Source organism: Euwallacea fornicatus, chromosome 20 (assembly GCF_040115645.1).
Source record: "Euwallacea fornicatus isolate EFF26 chromosome 20, ASM4011564v1, whole genome shotgun sequence".
In the NCBI taxonomy this organism is placed as follows: domain Eukaryota; kingdom Metazoa; phylum Arthropoda; class Insecta; order Coleoptera; family Curculionidae; genus Euwallacea; species Euwallacea fornicatus.
The window spans coordinates 3,304,581-3,319,048 of record NC_089560.1 but is presented as its reverse complement, the minus strand read 5'-3'; the positions used below and the strand labels follow the sequence as shown (position 1 = coordinate 3,319,048).

General features: G+C 33.9%; 7 protein-coding genes across 10 annotated transcripts in view; 4 read left to right on the top strand and 3 right to left on the bottom strand.

Moving 5' to 3' along the window:
• Nucleotides 1–108: 108 nt before the first annotated feature.
• On the top strand, nt 109–2,441 carry LOC136345630 (sodium channel and clathrin linker 1-like). 2 transcript variants are annotated; one of them, XM_066294138.1, is made up of 8 exons: nt 109–320; nt 383–455; nt 505–798; nt 848–1,121; nt 1,169–1,282; nt 1,344–1,651; nt 1,711–1,979; nt 2,035–2,441. In XM_066294138.1, exons 1-8 carry the CDS (start codon nt 292–294, stop codon nt 2,354–2,356), a joined length of 1,683 nt encoding a protein of 560 aa, XP_066150235.1. In that variant the 5' UTR covers nt 109–291; the 3' UTR covers nt 2,357–2,441. The 2 variants fall into 2 exon arrangements, with proteins under 2 accessions (XP_066150235.1, XP_066150234.1); XM_066294137.1 differs by having other exon boundaries at nt 2,032–2,441.
• On the bottom strand, nt 2,436–3,590 carry lsn (vacuolar-sorting protein SNF8). The gene is made up of 5 exons (XM_066294143.1): nt 3,234–3,590; nt 3,061–3,178; nt 2,834–3,012; nt 2,627–2,782; nt 2,436–2,568 (listed from the first exon to the last, which is right to left on the bottom strand). Exons 1-5 carry the CDS (start codon nt 3,435–3,437, stop codon nt 2,470–2,472), a joined length of 756 nt encoding a protein of 251 aa, XP_066150240.1. The 5' UTR covers nt 3,438–3,590; the 3' UTR covers nt 2,436–2,469.
• Nucleotides 3,591–3,666: 76 nt separating this feature from the next.
• Nucleotides 3,667–5,031, top strand: LOC136345632 (uncharacterized). The gene is made up of 2 exons (XM_066294142.1): nt 3,667–4,101; nt 4,156–5,031. The coding sequence occupies exons 1-2, from the start codon at nt 3,811–3,813 to the stop codon at nt 5,011–5,013; spliced, it is 1,149 nt and encodes a 382-aa protein (XP_066150239.1). The 5' UTR covers nt 3,667–3,810; the 3' UTR covers nt 5,014–5,031.
• LOC136345634 (uncharacterized) lies at nt 5,028–6,263 on the bottom strand. The gene is made up of 2 exons (XM_066294144.1): nt 5,798–6,263; nt 5,028–5,697 (listed from the first exon to the last, which is right to left on the bottom strand). Exons 1-2 carry the CDS (start codon nt 5,889–5,891, stop codon nt 5,057–5,059), a joined length of 735 nt encoding a protein of 244 aa, XP_066150241.1. The 5' UTR covers nt 5,892–6,263; the 3' UTR covers nt 5,028–5,056.
• An 87-nt stretch (nt 6,264–6,350) lies between these two features.
• On the top strand, nt 6,351–8,692 carry Dbp45A (putative ATP-dependent RNA helicase Dbp45A). 2 transcript variants are annotated; one of them, XM_066294139.1, is made up of 7 exons: nt 6,351–6,679; nt 6,761–6,844; nt 7,148–7,477; nt 7,536–7,833; nt 7,887–8,041; nt 8,102–8,302; nt 8,358–8,692. In XM_066294139.1, exons 1-7 carry the CDS (start codon nt 6,604–6,606, stop codon nt 8,624–8,626), a joined length of 1,413 nt encoding a protein of 470 aa, XP_066150236.1. In that variant the 5' UTR covers nt 6,351–6,603; the 3' UTR covers nt 8,627–8,692. The 2 variants fall into 2 exon arrangements, with proteins under 2 accessions (XP_066150236.1, XP_066150238.1); XM_066294141.1 differs by having other exon boundaries at nt 6,639–6,679; nt 7,131–7,477.
• A 993-nt stretch (nt 8,693–9,685) lies between these two features.
• Nucleotides 9,686–14,468, top strand: part of LOC136345624 (chondroadherin-like) — a 149,252-nt gene continuing 144,469 nt past the window's right edge. For both annotated transcript variants that reach the window (XM_066294123.1, XM_066294121.1), the window contains exon 1: nt 9,686–10,115. The gene's annotated coding sequence lies outside the window, so the exon portion shown is untranslated. The remainder of the gene's footprint in view (nt 10,116–14,468) is intronic.
• LOC136345629 (odorant receptor 10-like) overlaps nt 12,901–14,468 on the bottom strand; it is a 155,440-nt gene continuing 153,872 nt past the window's right edge. The window contains exons 3-10 of the mRNA XM_066294136.1: nt 14,340–14,375; nt 14,048–14,290; nt 13,803–13,994; nt 13,615–13,741; nt 13,463–13,562; nt 13,319–13,411; nt 13,104–13,262; nt 12,901–13,020 (exon numbers count right to left, since the gene is read on the bottom strand). Of these exons, the coding sequence (XP_066150233.1) occupies nt 12,970–13,020; nt 13,104–13,262; nt 13,319–13,411; nt 13,463–13,562; nt 13,615–13,741; nt 13,803–13,994; nt 14,048–14,279 (954 nt within the window). The 5' untranslated portion in view covers nt 14,280–14,290; nt 14,340–14,375 and the 3' untranslated portion in view covers nt 12,901–12,969. The remainder of the gene's footprint in view (nt 13,021–13,103; nt 13,263–13,318; nt 13,412–13,462; nt 13,563–13,614; nt 13,742–13,802; nt 13,995–14,047; nt 14,291–14,339; nt 14,376–14,468) is intronic.

Genomic DNA, 14,468 nt, shown 5'->3' with positions numbered 1-14,468 from the left:
CCCAACAATACAAACACTACGAACTAGCTTCCATGGGGTAACCACTATATATTCTAATACAAACAAATGCACATTCAGGCATTATTTCATCGCTATTGATTCCTTTATTTTGTATTTACTCGTATCCCGATATTGTCCCAATTATTTACTGTGGTTTTAAGTTTCAATGGTTTGACGACAGGTATGGGATTAAGGACTATATTATAGGTAATGGCTATGAAACCATGCAGAAGTCACTTTTGAATATCAAAATATAGTTGAGATGAAAAAAAATTAAAAAGAACGTGTAAAATGCATGAGGTCGACCAGAAGAATATTGAGTAAGTACCACATTACCTTGTAGTTTTGCTTCCAATAGTATAAAGAAAATTATTGACTTAAGGCACTTCCAAACCATTACTCAAGGCTACGAGGACTTGATCAACGATCTAAACCAGGAAATATACACGCTAAAAGTAAGTTTTACTTATTTTTTATTAATCCTTTTTTTAAACTAATTTTCAGAACGAACAACATGAACTGAGATTCCAAGTGAATACATTGGTAGCTGAAAACAACAAACTTTCTGAAAACCTCGAGAAAGCTCTGACTACCTCGCAAAGCTGCCAAGTTCAAGATGTGGAAAATGACCAGCTAATATTAAACCTTAAAGAACAAATCCATACTCTTACTGTTGAAAAGGACCACGTATCCAAATTATGGCAAGAAGGCATTAAAGCCATTGATCACTTAGAAGATGAGCTCAAAGTCTTCCAGGCTGGACACAAGGAATTTGTTTCAAAAAAAGAATATCTCAAAGTATTTCTCCGCAAAAACATTACTTTAGATGTTATAGAGATTTTTTTAGTTGAAACGATGTTACGAACAGAAAATTGAAGAAGCAGAAATGGAACTACTCAGCACACAAAAGAAATTAGAAGAAACAACGAAACAAGCCAAAACACAAATCGAAAGAAAACACGGTGAAGTTGACCTGTCTCTGGAAAACCAGGCCAGTGCCCTCAAAATAGTAAAAAACCTTGAAGTTGAAGTTTTGAGGCTGCAGAGACGACTACACGAGTGCGTGGAGGAAAGATCGCAACTGCAACTACTCTTGGAAAATAAAGATGATGTCATTTCAGGTAAGTAATAAAGCTTTCTCTCCAATTTCTCAATGAATTTATTACAGGACTAAAAAAGGCTAATACTGATTGTTTAAACCGAGTAACTGAAGCTGTAGGAGTGGTAGACGCAGCTTTAAATGAAAAAGACGCAGCATTGTTTAGAGAAAGAAAAGTAAAGGGTAAGAACTTTGCCCCAATCTAAACCAGTTTTATATAAAATCACCTTAAATTAACTTACAGAGGAAAATGAGAAGTTGGTTCAGGAAATGATGGAAATAGTCAAAGAATCTCATGAGAAAATTAAAAGCGAAAATGATAAAGTTAGGAATGAATTTAGTGATAAACAGAAAGTTTTTCTTGATGACCTGGCGACAGCGCACAACGAAATTAAAAACAAGATTAGTGAACTAGAGGCTGCTACTAAAAAGTGTGCTTTACTAGAAAATGAAATCGAGCGTATGCATAAGGGGCACTGTAATATCGATGAGAGTGGAATGAATAAGCTTTTGGTTTTGGAGAAAAATTTAGAGTCGACGTTCCAAAAGTTGGTTAGCAAAAATTAAAAATTTAGTGAAGATTATATTAATAATGATTTGCATACATTTAGCTCTTGTCTGAAAAGCAAACCATTCAACTGCAATCTGAGAAAGAGGTGATAAAGAACGACTTAGAACAAATGGCTGCCATTTATGAAAGAAATTTAAAGGCGAAGGAATTAGAAATTTTAACTTTAAAATCAAAAATAAGTCGTTTGGAGGACGAGCTTGCTGATAGTTTTGGACGAATTGACAATTTTACTTTGAGGATGTCAAAGATGGATGAGCAAATTGCCAGAACTGAGAAAGAATTCAAGGAGCAGCAAGAAAAATATGAGAAGTATAAGCAATTTCAAAGACAAAATTATTGTTTAGCATGCTTGATATTTCAGAAGGGCTCAGACTACTTACCAAGAAAAATTGGATAAAATAACGCAAACCTACAAGGAGAACATTAGAGAATTACAATCGCAAGTCAAAAAGAAGAATGAAATTAATGAAAAATGGAAGAATGAAACAAAGATTATAAATGATAATTTAGAGAAGATGGTGTCAAGTTCAAGGCTTGAAATCCAAGGTTTGAAAAAAGAAAATAAAACACAGAAGGAAATTGTAAAGAAAACTGAGAACAAGTTGAAACAGTATAAATTATTTCTGGACCTAATTTCAAAAGATGTTGCTAAAATTAGTCACTTAACTTTTGACTCTGTTAGCTGACCAAAGATGATTGAAATGTTTGTTATTAAATATATTGGTGGTATATTATAAATGTTGGAGGGTAATTAAAACAAGTGAATATCATTTAAACTCTGTTTTTATTGCTACATTAATCAAGTTTCAGGACTAACACTCTCATTAAAAAGGCTAGGAAAGTAATAGAGTTTTTCATGTACATCCTGTGTATCCACCCATGCTAATCCTTGGTTGACCTATGAAGATAAAAAGACAATGAATTACAAAACATTTTCTGTATCAATTAAATCTTACCAGGCTCTCCAAGGCACTAGAACTTCTCTCCAATTCCCAACTCAATTCCTTCTTAAGATAAGAAACGGAGACATACGCCCTATTTGCACCTGATGCTAGAGTCAATATGGCTGAATGGTCCATGCTAAGTTCGCCCGGAACTGATTGGACCATATACTAATTAGGCAATATTGATCAAATGAATGAGAACAGCAATGATAGTTATACCTTTCCACGCCCACAAGGAATAACATTAAATCCACTACCAAATATTTTTAATTTTTGTGCAGCTCTAAGTAGGTCATCTTTTGATATTTCTTGATGTTCTTTTCTCTTGCCTCGAGCATTGATTAGTTTGATACGTAATTCCTCAAGACCTATCAAACCTCCAGTTTTATCATTTGTGGCTGAAACTGGTGGTTATGATATTACACTAACTTAAGTTGAAAGCTTACCTAAACAGACTTCAACAATTTGAACAGCTAATTCATAGTAAAAATCACCTATACCTAAAACTGACCAGAAACCTTTGCCTGAGGAGAGGGGATCTACCCCAATGCTGGCACACATTTCCTAATGAGAGTACTGCTAGTGAAACATGATAAATAGTATAATTTGGCGCACTTACTTGAAACTGTCTTCTGAACTCTGGATTTTTCTTGATTTCATTTTTGTGTTTACTAGCAAATTCTTCAAGATTGGTTTTGAAAAAATCCAGTTGTTTGGACATTTGTTCAAATTGGTTTACCTGGATTTCATTACTCTTGTCTTTGTATTTTTCCTGTTCCAGCTTTTGCTTCTGGATAGCACCAAGCCCCGCACGACGTCTCATATTGAAAATACAATAATTGCTTTATGCAGAAGAACGTTGTGGTAGTAATGCGTACGGTAAAAATCGAAAGTTATTGAAATTCAACGAAACAGAGTTTATTAATAAAAATTATTGCATTAATTAAAAATGTAAATAAACGCAAAAAGTAAGGTTAAGATTAGATGTCAAAGTGACATATAAGTTGTTATTGTAGAGAGAGAAAAATGTTCTTGTCTCTTTTTATTATGATTTAGAACAGAGATTATTTTATAAACCAAATTAATGTTCGTAAAATAAAAGTTTTGATTGAATTTTACGTCTCTTTGAAATTTACTTATAAGTTCTAACATTTTCCACTTGCATCTCCAGTTCAAACCATTTGAACTGCATCAAAATGCTTGACCCCTATGTTCTAGAACTTTTTATGGACAATAGTTCCCCGAACGTTGAAGAAGTAACACAAGTAGCAGAGGTAGTTCTGCAGCACAATTTACAAATAGCGAATTTATTAAATCGAGATCATCTCACGAAGAAACGCAAATGCAACAAACCTCTTATACATCCACTGCTCCCCATTAATCGGCTTAAAGCTGAGAACAAATTGAAGCTGAATGTTAACTTTATTAGGAATTGCACTGAACGCGAGTACATCAAGAGATTCTCTATGACAAAATTTTGCATGGAGGTAATAGCAGTAACATTACCTCAAACAAATATATACTTAATACATTAATTTCAGGATTTAATATCATATGTGTCATCCAGATTAAAAGATAAATTAAATGATAAGTGCAGGGTAATTTCATTGGATAAAAAAATGCACATTTTTGTGCATCTAATGACTACAACAGAATCATTCCGTAAATGTGCCATTAAATTTGGCCTAAACAATTCAACAGTGTCATACATATTTCGGGACATAAGCAAGGTTCTGGCTGGCCTTAGAGAGGATTTAATTCAGTGGCCTAACTTTGAAGAACAAAAAGTTATTAAAAGAGAAGTCTATAATAGGCATAAGTTTCCAAATTGTGTTGGATTTATAGATTGTTATTCCATTTATAAATTGCGTCAAAATAAGTTTACAGTGGCACTTCAGGGTGTTTGCGATCACAATTTGATTTTCCAAGATGTGTGGCTGGGGCATTCATCTGAATTTTATAAAAATATTTTTAAACATTCTCCATTATATCATAATCTGAAAGATTTAGTTCTGGAACAAGACCATTTGTTGGGGAGTGCACATTATCCTTTACAACTCAGATTAATGACACCTTATGAAGATAAGCAAACAAAAAGTGTTGAAGTCTATAACAAAGTTCATGAAGAGGCTCACAGCTACATTAAAAAAGCTTTTGAAAGATTAAAATTGCAATTTAAAAGATTAACTGCTCTGCAAATTGCCACCAATCAAACTTTTAATGCTGTGTATGCAGCAATCATCTTACACAACTTTAAAATAACACATGAACTAAATATGAGAGGAGATTCACAAATGATGAAGGATGGAAATACCTTACATTTTGGCAAGGGCCTTCAGGCATCTGATAAAAGAAAGTTGATATGTGATACAATTAGCTTTCAAGATGTTTTAGAATAAATCATTCATAGATATAAATTTTACAGTTTTTTATTTGAGAATATCACATTTTTTTGGCCAAAGCCTCTATATATTTTTCAAACAATTCATTCCTTCTAATCTGTATCACATTGGACTCTTGTATTTTGCTAACTAGTTCATCTATTTTATTACATATCTCTTCTTGTTTGTTACTAAGATTTTCTGCCAAGTCTTGAAACCTTGTTGTCACTTTGACCTCATTTGCATGATCTATTTTTCTGGCCTTAACTTCCCCTTGTCCTAGATATCTCTTTCTTAAGACTGATGGCTGGTTGTCAGACAAATGTTCTTTTTTAATCAATATCGGGGCACTTGAAGGGTCTCCTTTCAAAATCTCTGACATTTTCTGTAAGTGGGGCCAACGTGTTACTGCTTTTTTTCCATGTCTGATAAGCCGTTGATAACGTTGTTTTGCGTTTCGGAATTTTCGATCACATGCTTCAGGACTGTATCCAAGTTGAGGTGCTAGTTTTTTCCAAATGTCTTTTTTCTTGTATTTAGAATCTCGAAATTCTTTGAGATGTTCCAGATATAGCGTCAACAGCAAGTCAACTTTTCTGTCACTCCACTCTATCTTGTTTGGCTCAGTTTCGGGCAGGCTTTCCAAATTATCCTCACTATCTTCCAAGGTCTCTATTTGGATGTTTTCACATATAGCTTCATCTTTAAATCAATGAAAAAGATGTGATTTTAAATTACTGCTACTAGCATTTTTCCTAAGCAGAGTCCGTTTAAGGAGACAGGTAGGTAGGTAGGTACGTACCTTTATTTTCGTGGGTTACAATTTCTTCAAGAACTTCTTCTTTCATTTCGTTGTTGTCGTACTCGAACTTGACTATATTTTCAACTTCTTGCATGTTATTTGTTGCTGTTAAGGAGGTAAATTGAATTTTTTTGTTAAACCAAAGATTTGAATAAAAATTTTTATCAGATGAAGCCGGCTTTGGATTTTGACAGTGACAGATAACGTATGATACAGGAAAGATCCAAACACCTGATAAATGGTGTTATTTCATATCATTTGTGTCAGTGAAGTAATCTATCTTTCCATGATGACATTTTTACAAAACTTAAAGTTTTAAAGATTTATTTTCAAATTCAAAATCTATATCAAGTTCTCAAGCTTAGTGAGAAAACGAAAAATATGTGGAAAAAATTGATAACTTAGTAGAAGATAATGAATATCAAAATGCAAATACTTGGTTTAAGAAGATTGTAATGCATGGACTCTTACGTAGAAAATGGCAACGTTGGTTGAAACCGTGTTGCCTTTTTTAGTTGTTTGTGATTGACACATTGAGGGTTGGATTTGTTGTTGATGTTTGTAGTTTCCAAAGTAAATTTTTACGAATTTTTCTTTAAAATTGTGTTTACTTAATTGCTTAACAACTTAAGTCTCGTGTTTTGTAAGCTGCTACAACACCTATTAACACAGACAATATTTTTAATTCTGCTTCACATGCAAAGGAATAACTAGTTAAAAAATGTGGTTGGAAACATAAGTTGGAAACCCACGTGCTATTCTCCAGATGTTTTGTTTATTAAAAAGAAAAAGCCAATAAACGAAAAATGGAAAATAACGCAATCACAGACTTTTCTCAACTAAATATGTACAAATGCTTCATAAAGCAATGTTATCGGATTGGTAAGTATAGATGTAGTCTGCACATTGTGTTCAGTTTTCACCTATTTTGTTGCCAATAAAAAATAAATTTAACACTTACAGGGTTAAAAGTACTAACTCCGATTCAAGCAAATTGTATTCCAAAAATACTGGAAGGGAAAACATGTCTTGGAGCAGCAAGAACAGGTAAGGAATAAACCTTAAAGGGATCCTTTTAATGCTGGCAACAAGTTCTTTTAGAACAATATCCTGAATATTACCTAATAACATATCATTTTCAACCCTTATTTAATGTACTAAACAGAGTGTTGATTAGATCTTTCACTAAACTTTTTCAATATACCTGTCTTTGATTTCTTAATAAATCCCCTTTTGAATCAACTATAGAGATCAGCCTAGCAGCCTCTCTTTTATTCTCACACTTTTAACACTCATAAAATCTTGATGCCAAATTTGTATGTTAAATTTATAGCAAACAATTTAAATCAGGTAGCGGAAAAACACTTGCCTTTGCCTTGCCAATAGTTCAAAAACTATGTGAAGCCCCCCATGGAATATTTGCCTTGGTGTTGACTCCAGTAAGAGAATTGGCATTCCAAATTGCTGATCAGTTTTCTATTATTGGAAAACCAATGAATTTGAGAACTTGTGTGATTGTTGGAGGTATGGACATGGTTGAGCAGGGCAGACAGTTATCCAAGCACCCCCATATAGTTATTGCCACCCCAGGTCGATTGGTGGATCATTTGGAAGGTTGTGACACATTTACTCTGTCACGGATTAGGTTTTTGGTGCTTGATGAGGCGGACAGACTTCTTGGTTGTTATGCTGAAATATAATATATTCCTCATTTAATAATAATAATATTTCAATTTAGGAGGACTATTTGATAAACAAATTAAGTCAATTTTTGCTGTTTTACCCAAATCAAGACAAAACTTATTTTTCTCTGCAACAATAACAGACACACTGACTACATTGAAAAAATATTTGCCTGAAGATACCTATGTTTTTGAGGACAAGAGCCCTGAAGATGTGATGACAGTAGCAGGAATAAAACAGCAGTATTTGCTATGTCCTGGCTATGTAAAGGATGCTTATATGGTGGAATTGTTGAGAGTTTACAAGGGAGAAAATGATAATGGGAATATCATTATCTTTACAGATACTTGCAAGTAAATTTAATAAGAGAAATTTGGCTAATAAAGTGACTTAACATGTTTTTTAGAAACTGCCATATTTTGTCTATGACGTTAAATGAATTAGGTTTTGAAAATGTTGCTTTGCATTCAATGATATCACAACCTAAAAGATTAGCAGCACTCAATAAGTTTAAAAGCAACAGAGTGAAAATTCTTATAGCTACAGATGTTGCCAGTAGAGGTAATTTCATTTGGCTGGTGTGAAATAATTGTCTTTAACCGGTTAAGAAATTATTCGTAGGTCTGGACATTCCCTCAATTCAACTAGTTATTAATCATAACATCCCTCGTGTACCGAAAGAGTATGTGCATAGGGTTGGTAGAACTGCCAGAGCAGGCAGAGAGGGATGGGCAGTTACCTTGGTAACTCCTTCTGACATAAAGCAGTTACTGACCATTGAAGCTCTTATTAACACTAAGCTTACTGAATGTAAAGTTAATGGTAAATATAATCTTGTGTTTCAGAAGATTTTTCATATAATGTGACTTATTTTTAGATAAAGAGGTAGCGAAAATTCTTCTAGAAGTATCCGTAACGAAAAGCGAGTCTTACTTCAATTTAGATGAGAACAAATTTTATGAAAAGAAGATGATAAATTTGAAGAAGAAGTGGATTCAGGCAGGACTAGATCCTGAAAAGGAGGCGTATAAATTTTTGAATAAGAAGAAAATTGAGCAAAGGAGAAAGAGGAAGAAACTGAAGAGGTTACAAGCTGCTACAAATGACAAGGCGAAAATTGCTATTGAAAAGGATATAAAAGATTGAAGATGTTTACTCTATTTCAGTGTGTGAATAATTAATTTTCGTTGTAAATAAAAAATTATAAATATTTTTAAATGTTTCATTTTTCACTTCTTTATTTAGATTCAAAAATTGGGGAGCGCAATATAAAGCTGAGCAATCTGTGGGTTTCCCATAAGTTTTGCACTAGTAAAAATTAAACGAAGCACTTGTTCTCGTTCAAATATCGGTGGGTAGTCCTCATCGCAATCAAAAACCCTTTTGTTTAACCGATTTTTAATTGCACCATCTGCCCTTATTAAAGGAAGCCCTTTGCATTTGGGGCTCATCAAAGGGCAAGAAAATTACCTCTGATGTTTAAGTAGTTTTAATTGATGCTTTAAAACTCGAAACTAGCTGCTGCGTGTGCGAAAAGAAGGGAGTAATTTTGCCCCGGAGGCGGCGGTATTGTTATTCAAAGCCGCTTCAATGAGTGAAGTTCGAAACTTAAATTAGTCTGTAGGAAACGAGGTTTAAAGCCTTTGACGGCGGGATTAATTTCGACATGTAACGAATATGTGTGTGGAAGGGTGTTTTCCATCGGATAGATTGAGAAAAAAGTAGAAAGGAAACGCCTGTTGATTTAGATATTATTTGAAAAATTCTTACAAATTGGAAAGCGCTGTTATGCATACAGGGTGTCAATTTGAAAATTTCCCATCCCTATTATCTCGACACAGCACGATAGACAAAATATTCGTAATAAGAAATAAATTAATAATCGGGTGCACTTTCGTTCGAAAAGTTGGAAAAGAACTAACCTGAATTAACTTCCTTCTCTCTTTAAGGCGCGTTCCTCTACTTTGGTAAAACAATATTCACAATGGGACTGCAAATTATAAAGGAATGTTAAATTTTCAAAGCTAAGGAGACCTCTTTCCAGATTATTTTTATTTATTACAGAATATTTTCCGGCACAAACAAATCGAGATGTAGTTTTGCAATAATACGTCATCCGAAAGTGACACTTTGGATTAAGGAGGTTCTGGAAACAAAAGAATAACACCTCCGCTGTCAGTGTTAATGGCGTCTCCGCGTTTCTTCCCTTGTCGGTCGCGAAAATTATCAAATTTCCACTGAAATGGTGCAAAAAACTGGGAAAAACTTGTGCAAAGTTGAAGGTTAATTAAATAGAAATGTAATGAGTGTTCGTACGGGATTGTGCTCGGTTGAAAACGGGTAAAAACTGCACTTTTAAAATTCATTTTTTTTGGCCATTTCCGGAAATATTTCGTCGTTCGTATTCGGGCTTCCGAAGCAATACGATTGCTGAGTAAGAAGTTCGAATTGAATCGAAGTAAAAATTTCGGCGTTTGAAAAGGAGAAAACTATAGGCGGACATGAGTGCGAGCAGTGCAGTGCGTACTGTGTCAAAAACAAACAGTAATTGAAACCTTTCTTGTTTATTGCTGCGAAATTATAGTTTTTATGGACAAGATTCCAAACCGATCATAATTCCAGAAATTTACTAGTGGTAAGTGATCAGGGTCTGATCATTGTACCTAATTTAATCTTGCTTAATTTTATTTTCTGTGTTGGTGACAAAGTGGTCACCAAAAAAAACCATGTAGTTCTTGTTATTGTATATATGGTCTTCTTCAAGTATACGCACGCTGTATATTATTTCGTTTCGCGTATTGTTTCGATAGTTAGTCCGATTAACTAGAGAAAGTTTCGAATTGATTTCGATTCAAAAATCGTCTAAAGTACTTTTTAGATTAATCAAAATTGCAAATAAATTCGACTTTCAACTAAAATTCTAATTACGTCGTTCTCATCGACCTTACAAAATTGTAATCCATAATAAACAACAATCAGAACTCGCCCCCGAGCACCAAAAGCGTGAGCCAGAATCACGTCAGGAACATCCATTTTCCCTGATTAAGGGAGAAATACATTAAAAAAAAAACAAAAATATTGAGCATTTTTTTGCTCCTTAAGAAAAGAAAAAAGAAGATTTTTTGCTCCTTAAAAATCTCTAGAATATTCTAAAAAAACTGTGAAACTGATTTCGGCTTTCCTTCGGATTCCCTTTGGAATTTTTGTAACTTTTTAGGTTCATGCAAAGCGCGTTTCCATAAATTAATGAAAACAAATTTTGGCACGTTTGCTACAAATTATTGTATCGATCGCCACAGTGCACCGCAGATTTTTGACATATATGTATATGTCAAACCACTGTTCTTTGACGATTATTAAGTATTTCAAAGAATAAAGTACTTTGTCGTTATTATAGCCAACAATAACTATAAAATTGCAAATAACACGAAACTGCAAGTTTCGAGAAAAAAAATTAAAAAACTAGAGTTCTATATGTGTTTCCTTACAACAAACGAACAAAAAAAACAATTATTTTGATTATTAGTGCAGTACGCCTTACCAACACCCTTGTTCATCACCGCGCTAACATTCGATGATCAAGTTTAACAACCATACCTGCGAGAAATAACACGCGACGTTTCCAGATTTATTAAAATGGGGTAAAAGTTGCGAATTTAAGGTGGCAGTTCCATTATGCAAATATACTCCGATGGAATAAAAAATACATTTCCTGCTGCAAAAAAAACTTGATCGAAAAAGAAGTCAGAAGTTTTTCGAGAACAACACTAATTTAGAACACAACTGATAGACATGCATACACTATAATAGAGACAAAGCCATTACCAACCTTAACATCTGTTAAAACTTAACAACTTCAAGGACCGAATGAAGTATGTAATTTAAAAAAATCATTTTTTTTTTAAATCAAGCATTGCCATAATTATCTTGTCGCGGTCATGTAAGAAAAAGGTGTTTTCCACCAAATTGTCCGGAATTCGTAATTTTTGGTAATTACACGTTTGTGAATAGTGTATTTGACATTTTAAAAAAATCCTGCAAGCCGTTAATCTCTTCAGAAGAGACAAAATTGACAAATAATTTCAGCTCAAACCATTGGCGCGCAGAGTTAACATTTAAAACACGAAAACATTGAATTTAATTTCCTAAATTACAACAAAAAATCTGGAAGTTATCTTGATAGCAAATACCACCATTGAGGTCGCAGAACCTTGGAACCACATTTTGTGGATCTTCATTTTCGGCAGCAAAACATCGCGAACAGCAAAAATTAGGAATCAAAATGATGCTGTATCTAGGAAACTAAAAAAGATATTGTCAAACAATTTTCGATGTAACTGGAAGAATACTTTATTTCGTATTTCGAATATCTTGTGTGTCGTGCTACTACTCGGTTGAATTATTTAAGAATCGATGTCAGTGCGAAAGCTTTACAATATCATTTTTGCAAAGGAACGAGTAATAGGAAATTTAAATAAAATTATTAAAAGTTTATCGTCGTATATGTCATATGCATTAGAGATGCATGATCAAACATACGACGTGTAGTAATACTGTTTTGAGATATTCCAAAGCAATATTTGCGTAAGTTGCTGTGATAAGCGATGCGTTGTGCAACATCTGTTTGAAATGAATTGATTTGCACCATGCCTCGAGGTCTGGGTTCTTAGTAGCTAACTTCATTGCTCAATATCGTTGAGTCTATAATGTCAAAGTTAAACAGGTTGCGATGAATCTCTGATTAGTTCGGTAATGTTGCATTTCAATTAAAATGAGGAATATTAATTTCCGCTTTTTGGTTGGTCTATAAAACTGATTTGATTAAATTGAACAATGCTTGTTCATGTAAACAAGCCTGCCGCCATTTTTTTGATTCTTCGGATTTGGTTTCGTTTTTGTGAAATATTTATCATACGTTTTGTTATGAAAAAAATGTGAAATTTCAAAGGGAGAAATGGCCGTGCCTTAAAGTCTCTGGAATTATACAAAGAGAGGAACGCGTATTGTGGAATATTAAAAGTGAGGAATAAAACAATTTAACGATGCAGAAAAAGCGTTAAACGAAAAAATTTGCTCTGAATGGAACTAGAAGCTCTGATTATTTAATTAATTTAGTTTCGTGCTTTGCAGCCATTTGCGAAAATGGAACTTTTCTAGACCGAATGAATATTCAATGTCTGTGAATTATGTGGATTAATTCTGGATTGAGTTTATATGTTCAGTTGCTTTTAGTCTCTATCGCAGATTAAGTGAATTTCTTAGTTCTCAATTTGTTCATAACTGTTATTGTCGCAGCTTATTTGCACTCACTTTTTAATCGCTAACTCACTCGCAAACTGGATTTTTGGATATTTTTGATCAGATTAAAGAAAAACAGCTTTCGTGGAAGGGACATCTGCGAGGACGCTCCAACATTCATTGCATACTATATTTTAATCTAATAGCAGAAAGTCTACATAAAACTCTCAAAACAACGCCACTTTTCACTACTATGTTGAAGTGGAAAACACCGAGACCACGGAGTAGGAAAGCTTAATCCTCTGAAATATAAATTCAATTATAGTTACTTGCTTCTAGTTAACTGAAACTAACTGAAATAGTCATGTGTAAAACGAACCCTTACCGATACGGCAGCTTCCATGGTCAAATGACCAAACGGCCCATTTGCTATAGCCAAAGGTGTTTTGCATTTTAAAAGCATAAACAAAATTAAATATTTACATGGTGTATCGAACTCATACCAGGGGCAGAAGTAAATGGCATCTGCTAATTTCGAAGAGCTCTGAAAAGTTCTCTTATGATTTATAAGAAACTGAATATTTACCTTTGGTTCCTTGCCTCGTGAAGAATTTCGTTAGCGTTCCATGATAGGGCAAACAATTGCAAAAAGTTCATTGTGAAGAATAGGGCATTGAAGGCGATATTTTGTCCCTGAAATGGGGTAATACAGCGAAATTTCTAAAACTAGTGAGATTTACAAACCTCTAAAATGCCTAATAGGGTGGTGGCTAGAGTTACGGATATCATGGAGTATTCTAGTAGAATAATGTACTGAAAACTAATATTAAAGTCCTTAACCGACCTGAAACCACTTTAGATTACATCGGGATTGCATAATCTAATTCATAACAAACCTGATCAATTCTTGATGCTTCTTTGAATATTTCTTTAAAATATCCTCAATATTGCTAGCATTGGAATATTTCAAACTACTGATGTTATGCTGCAATATTTTCAGTTCTGTTTTCAAAAATACCATCACTAAAATCGATAAAAATTGTGTAGAAGTGAGGTTCTACGAGCAAATGGGTACCGATCTTACCTGAGCATACGACAGTCTGAGCGGCACCGTTGTAGTTCAAAGTTTGCAAAATGTGAAATATCTCATAAAGTATCGAAGTTTTGTAATATTCGTCTCTGTTAAAGGGAAACCAAAAGAAGATGCAATGAGGCTTGGGATCTGTAGGGTTAATATTGGGATTTGCCTCATAGAAGTAGTATATTTTGTAGAGCCCTGGTACAAGATTTTATTAGGTGAAAACTACCTTTAAACAAAATCGCAGTTACCTTCCCCAATAAAAAGTATCCCAGTCATATAACCGGCAGTTAACAACACCACTCCCATTATATTTGCGAATTTAACTTGATTTTTGTGGATTTTTTTAATCTCTGGGTCTTCGGTGATCACCTGTTTTTCTTGCTCCTCCTTAGTAGCAGTCCTCATCACTTTGGTAATGCGGTATGATTGGACGATTGCAGCTTTGGCAATTACCACAGCAACGAAGGTAAGGGTCTTCATGATCAATATTGCTAAAATCCATCTTGAAGCTAAAGCTCTCATATATAGTACCAAACTTACCAACATCTATGTCCTTACTAATAGTTCTGCACAGTTCTATCAACAGAGAAGGAACACAATAAATATACACCAACGAAATAAAGGCAAAAATGCATTTGTAAGAGATTCGTTTCGCTTCAGACCAATAGA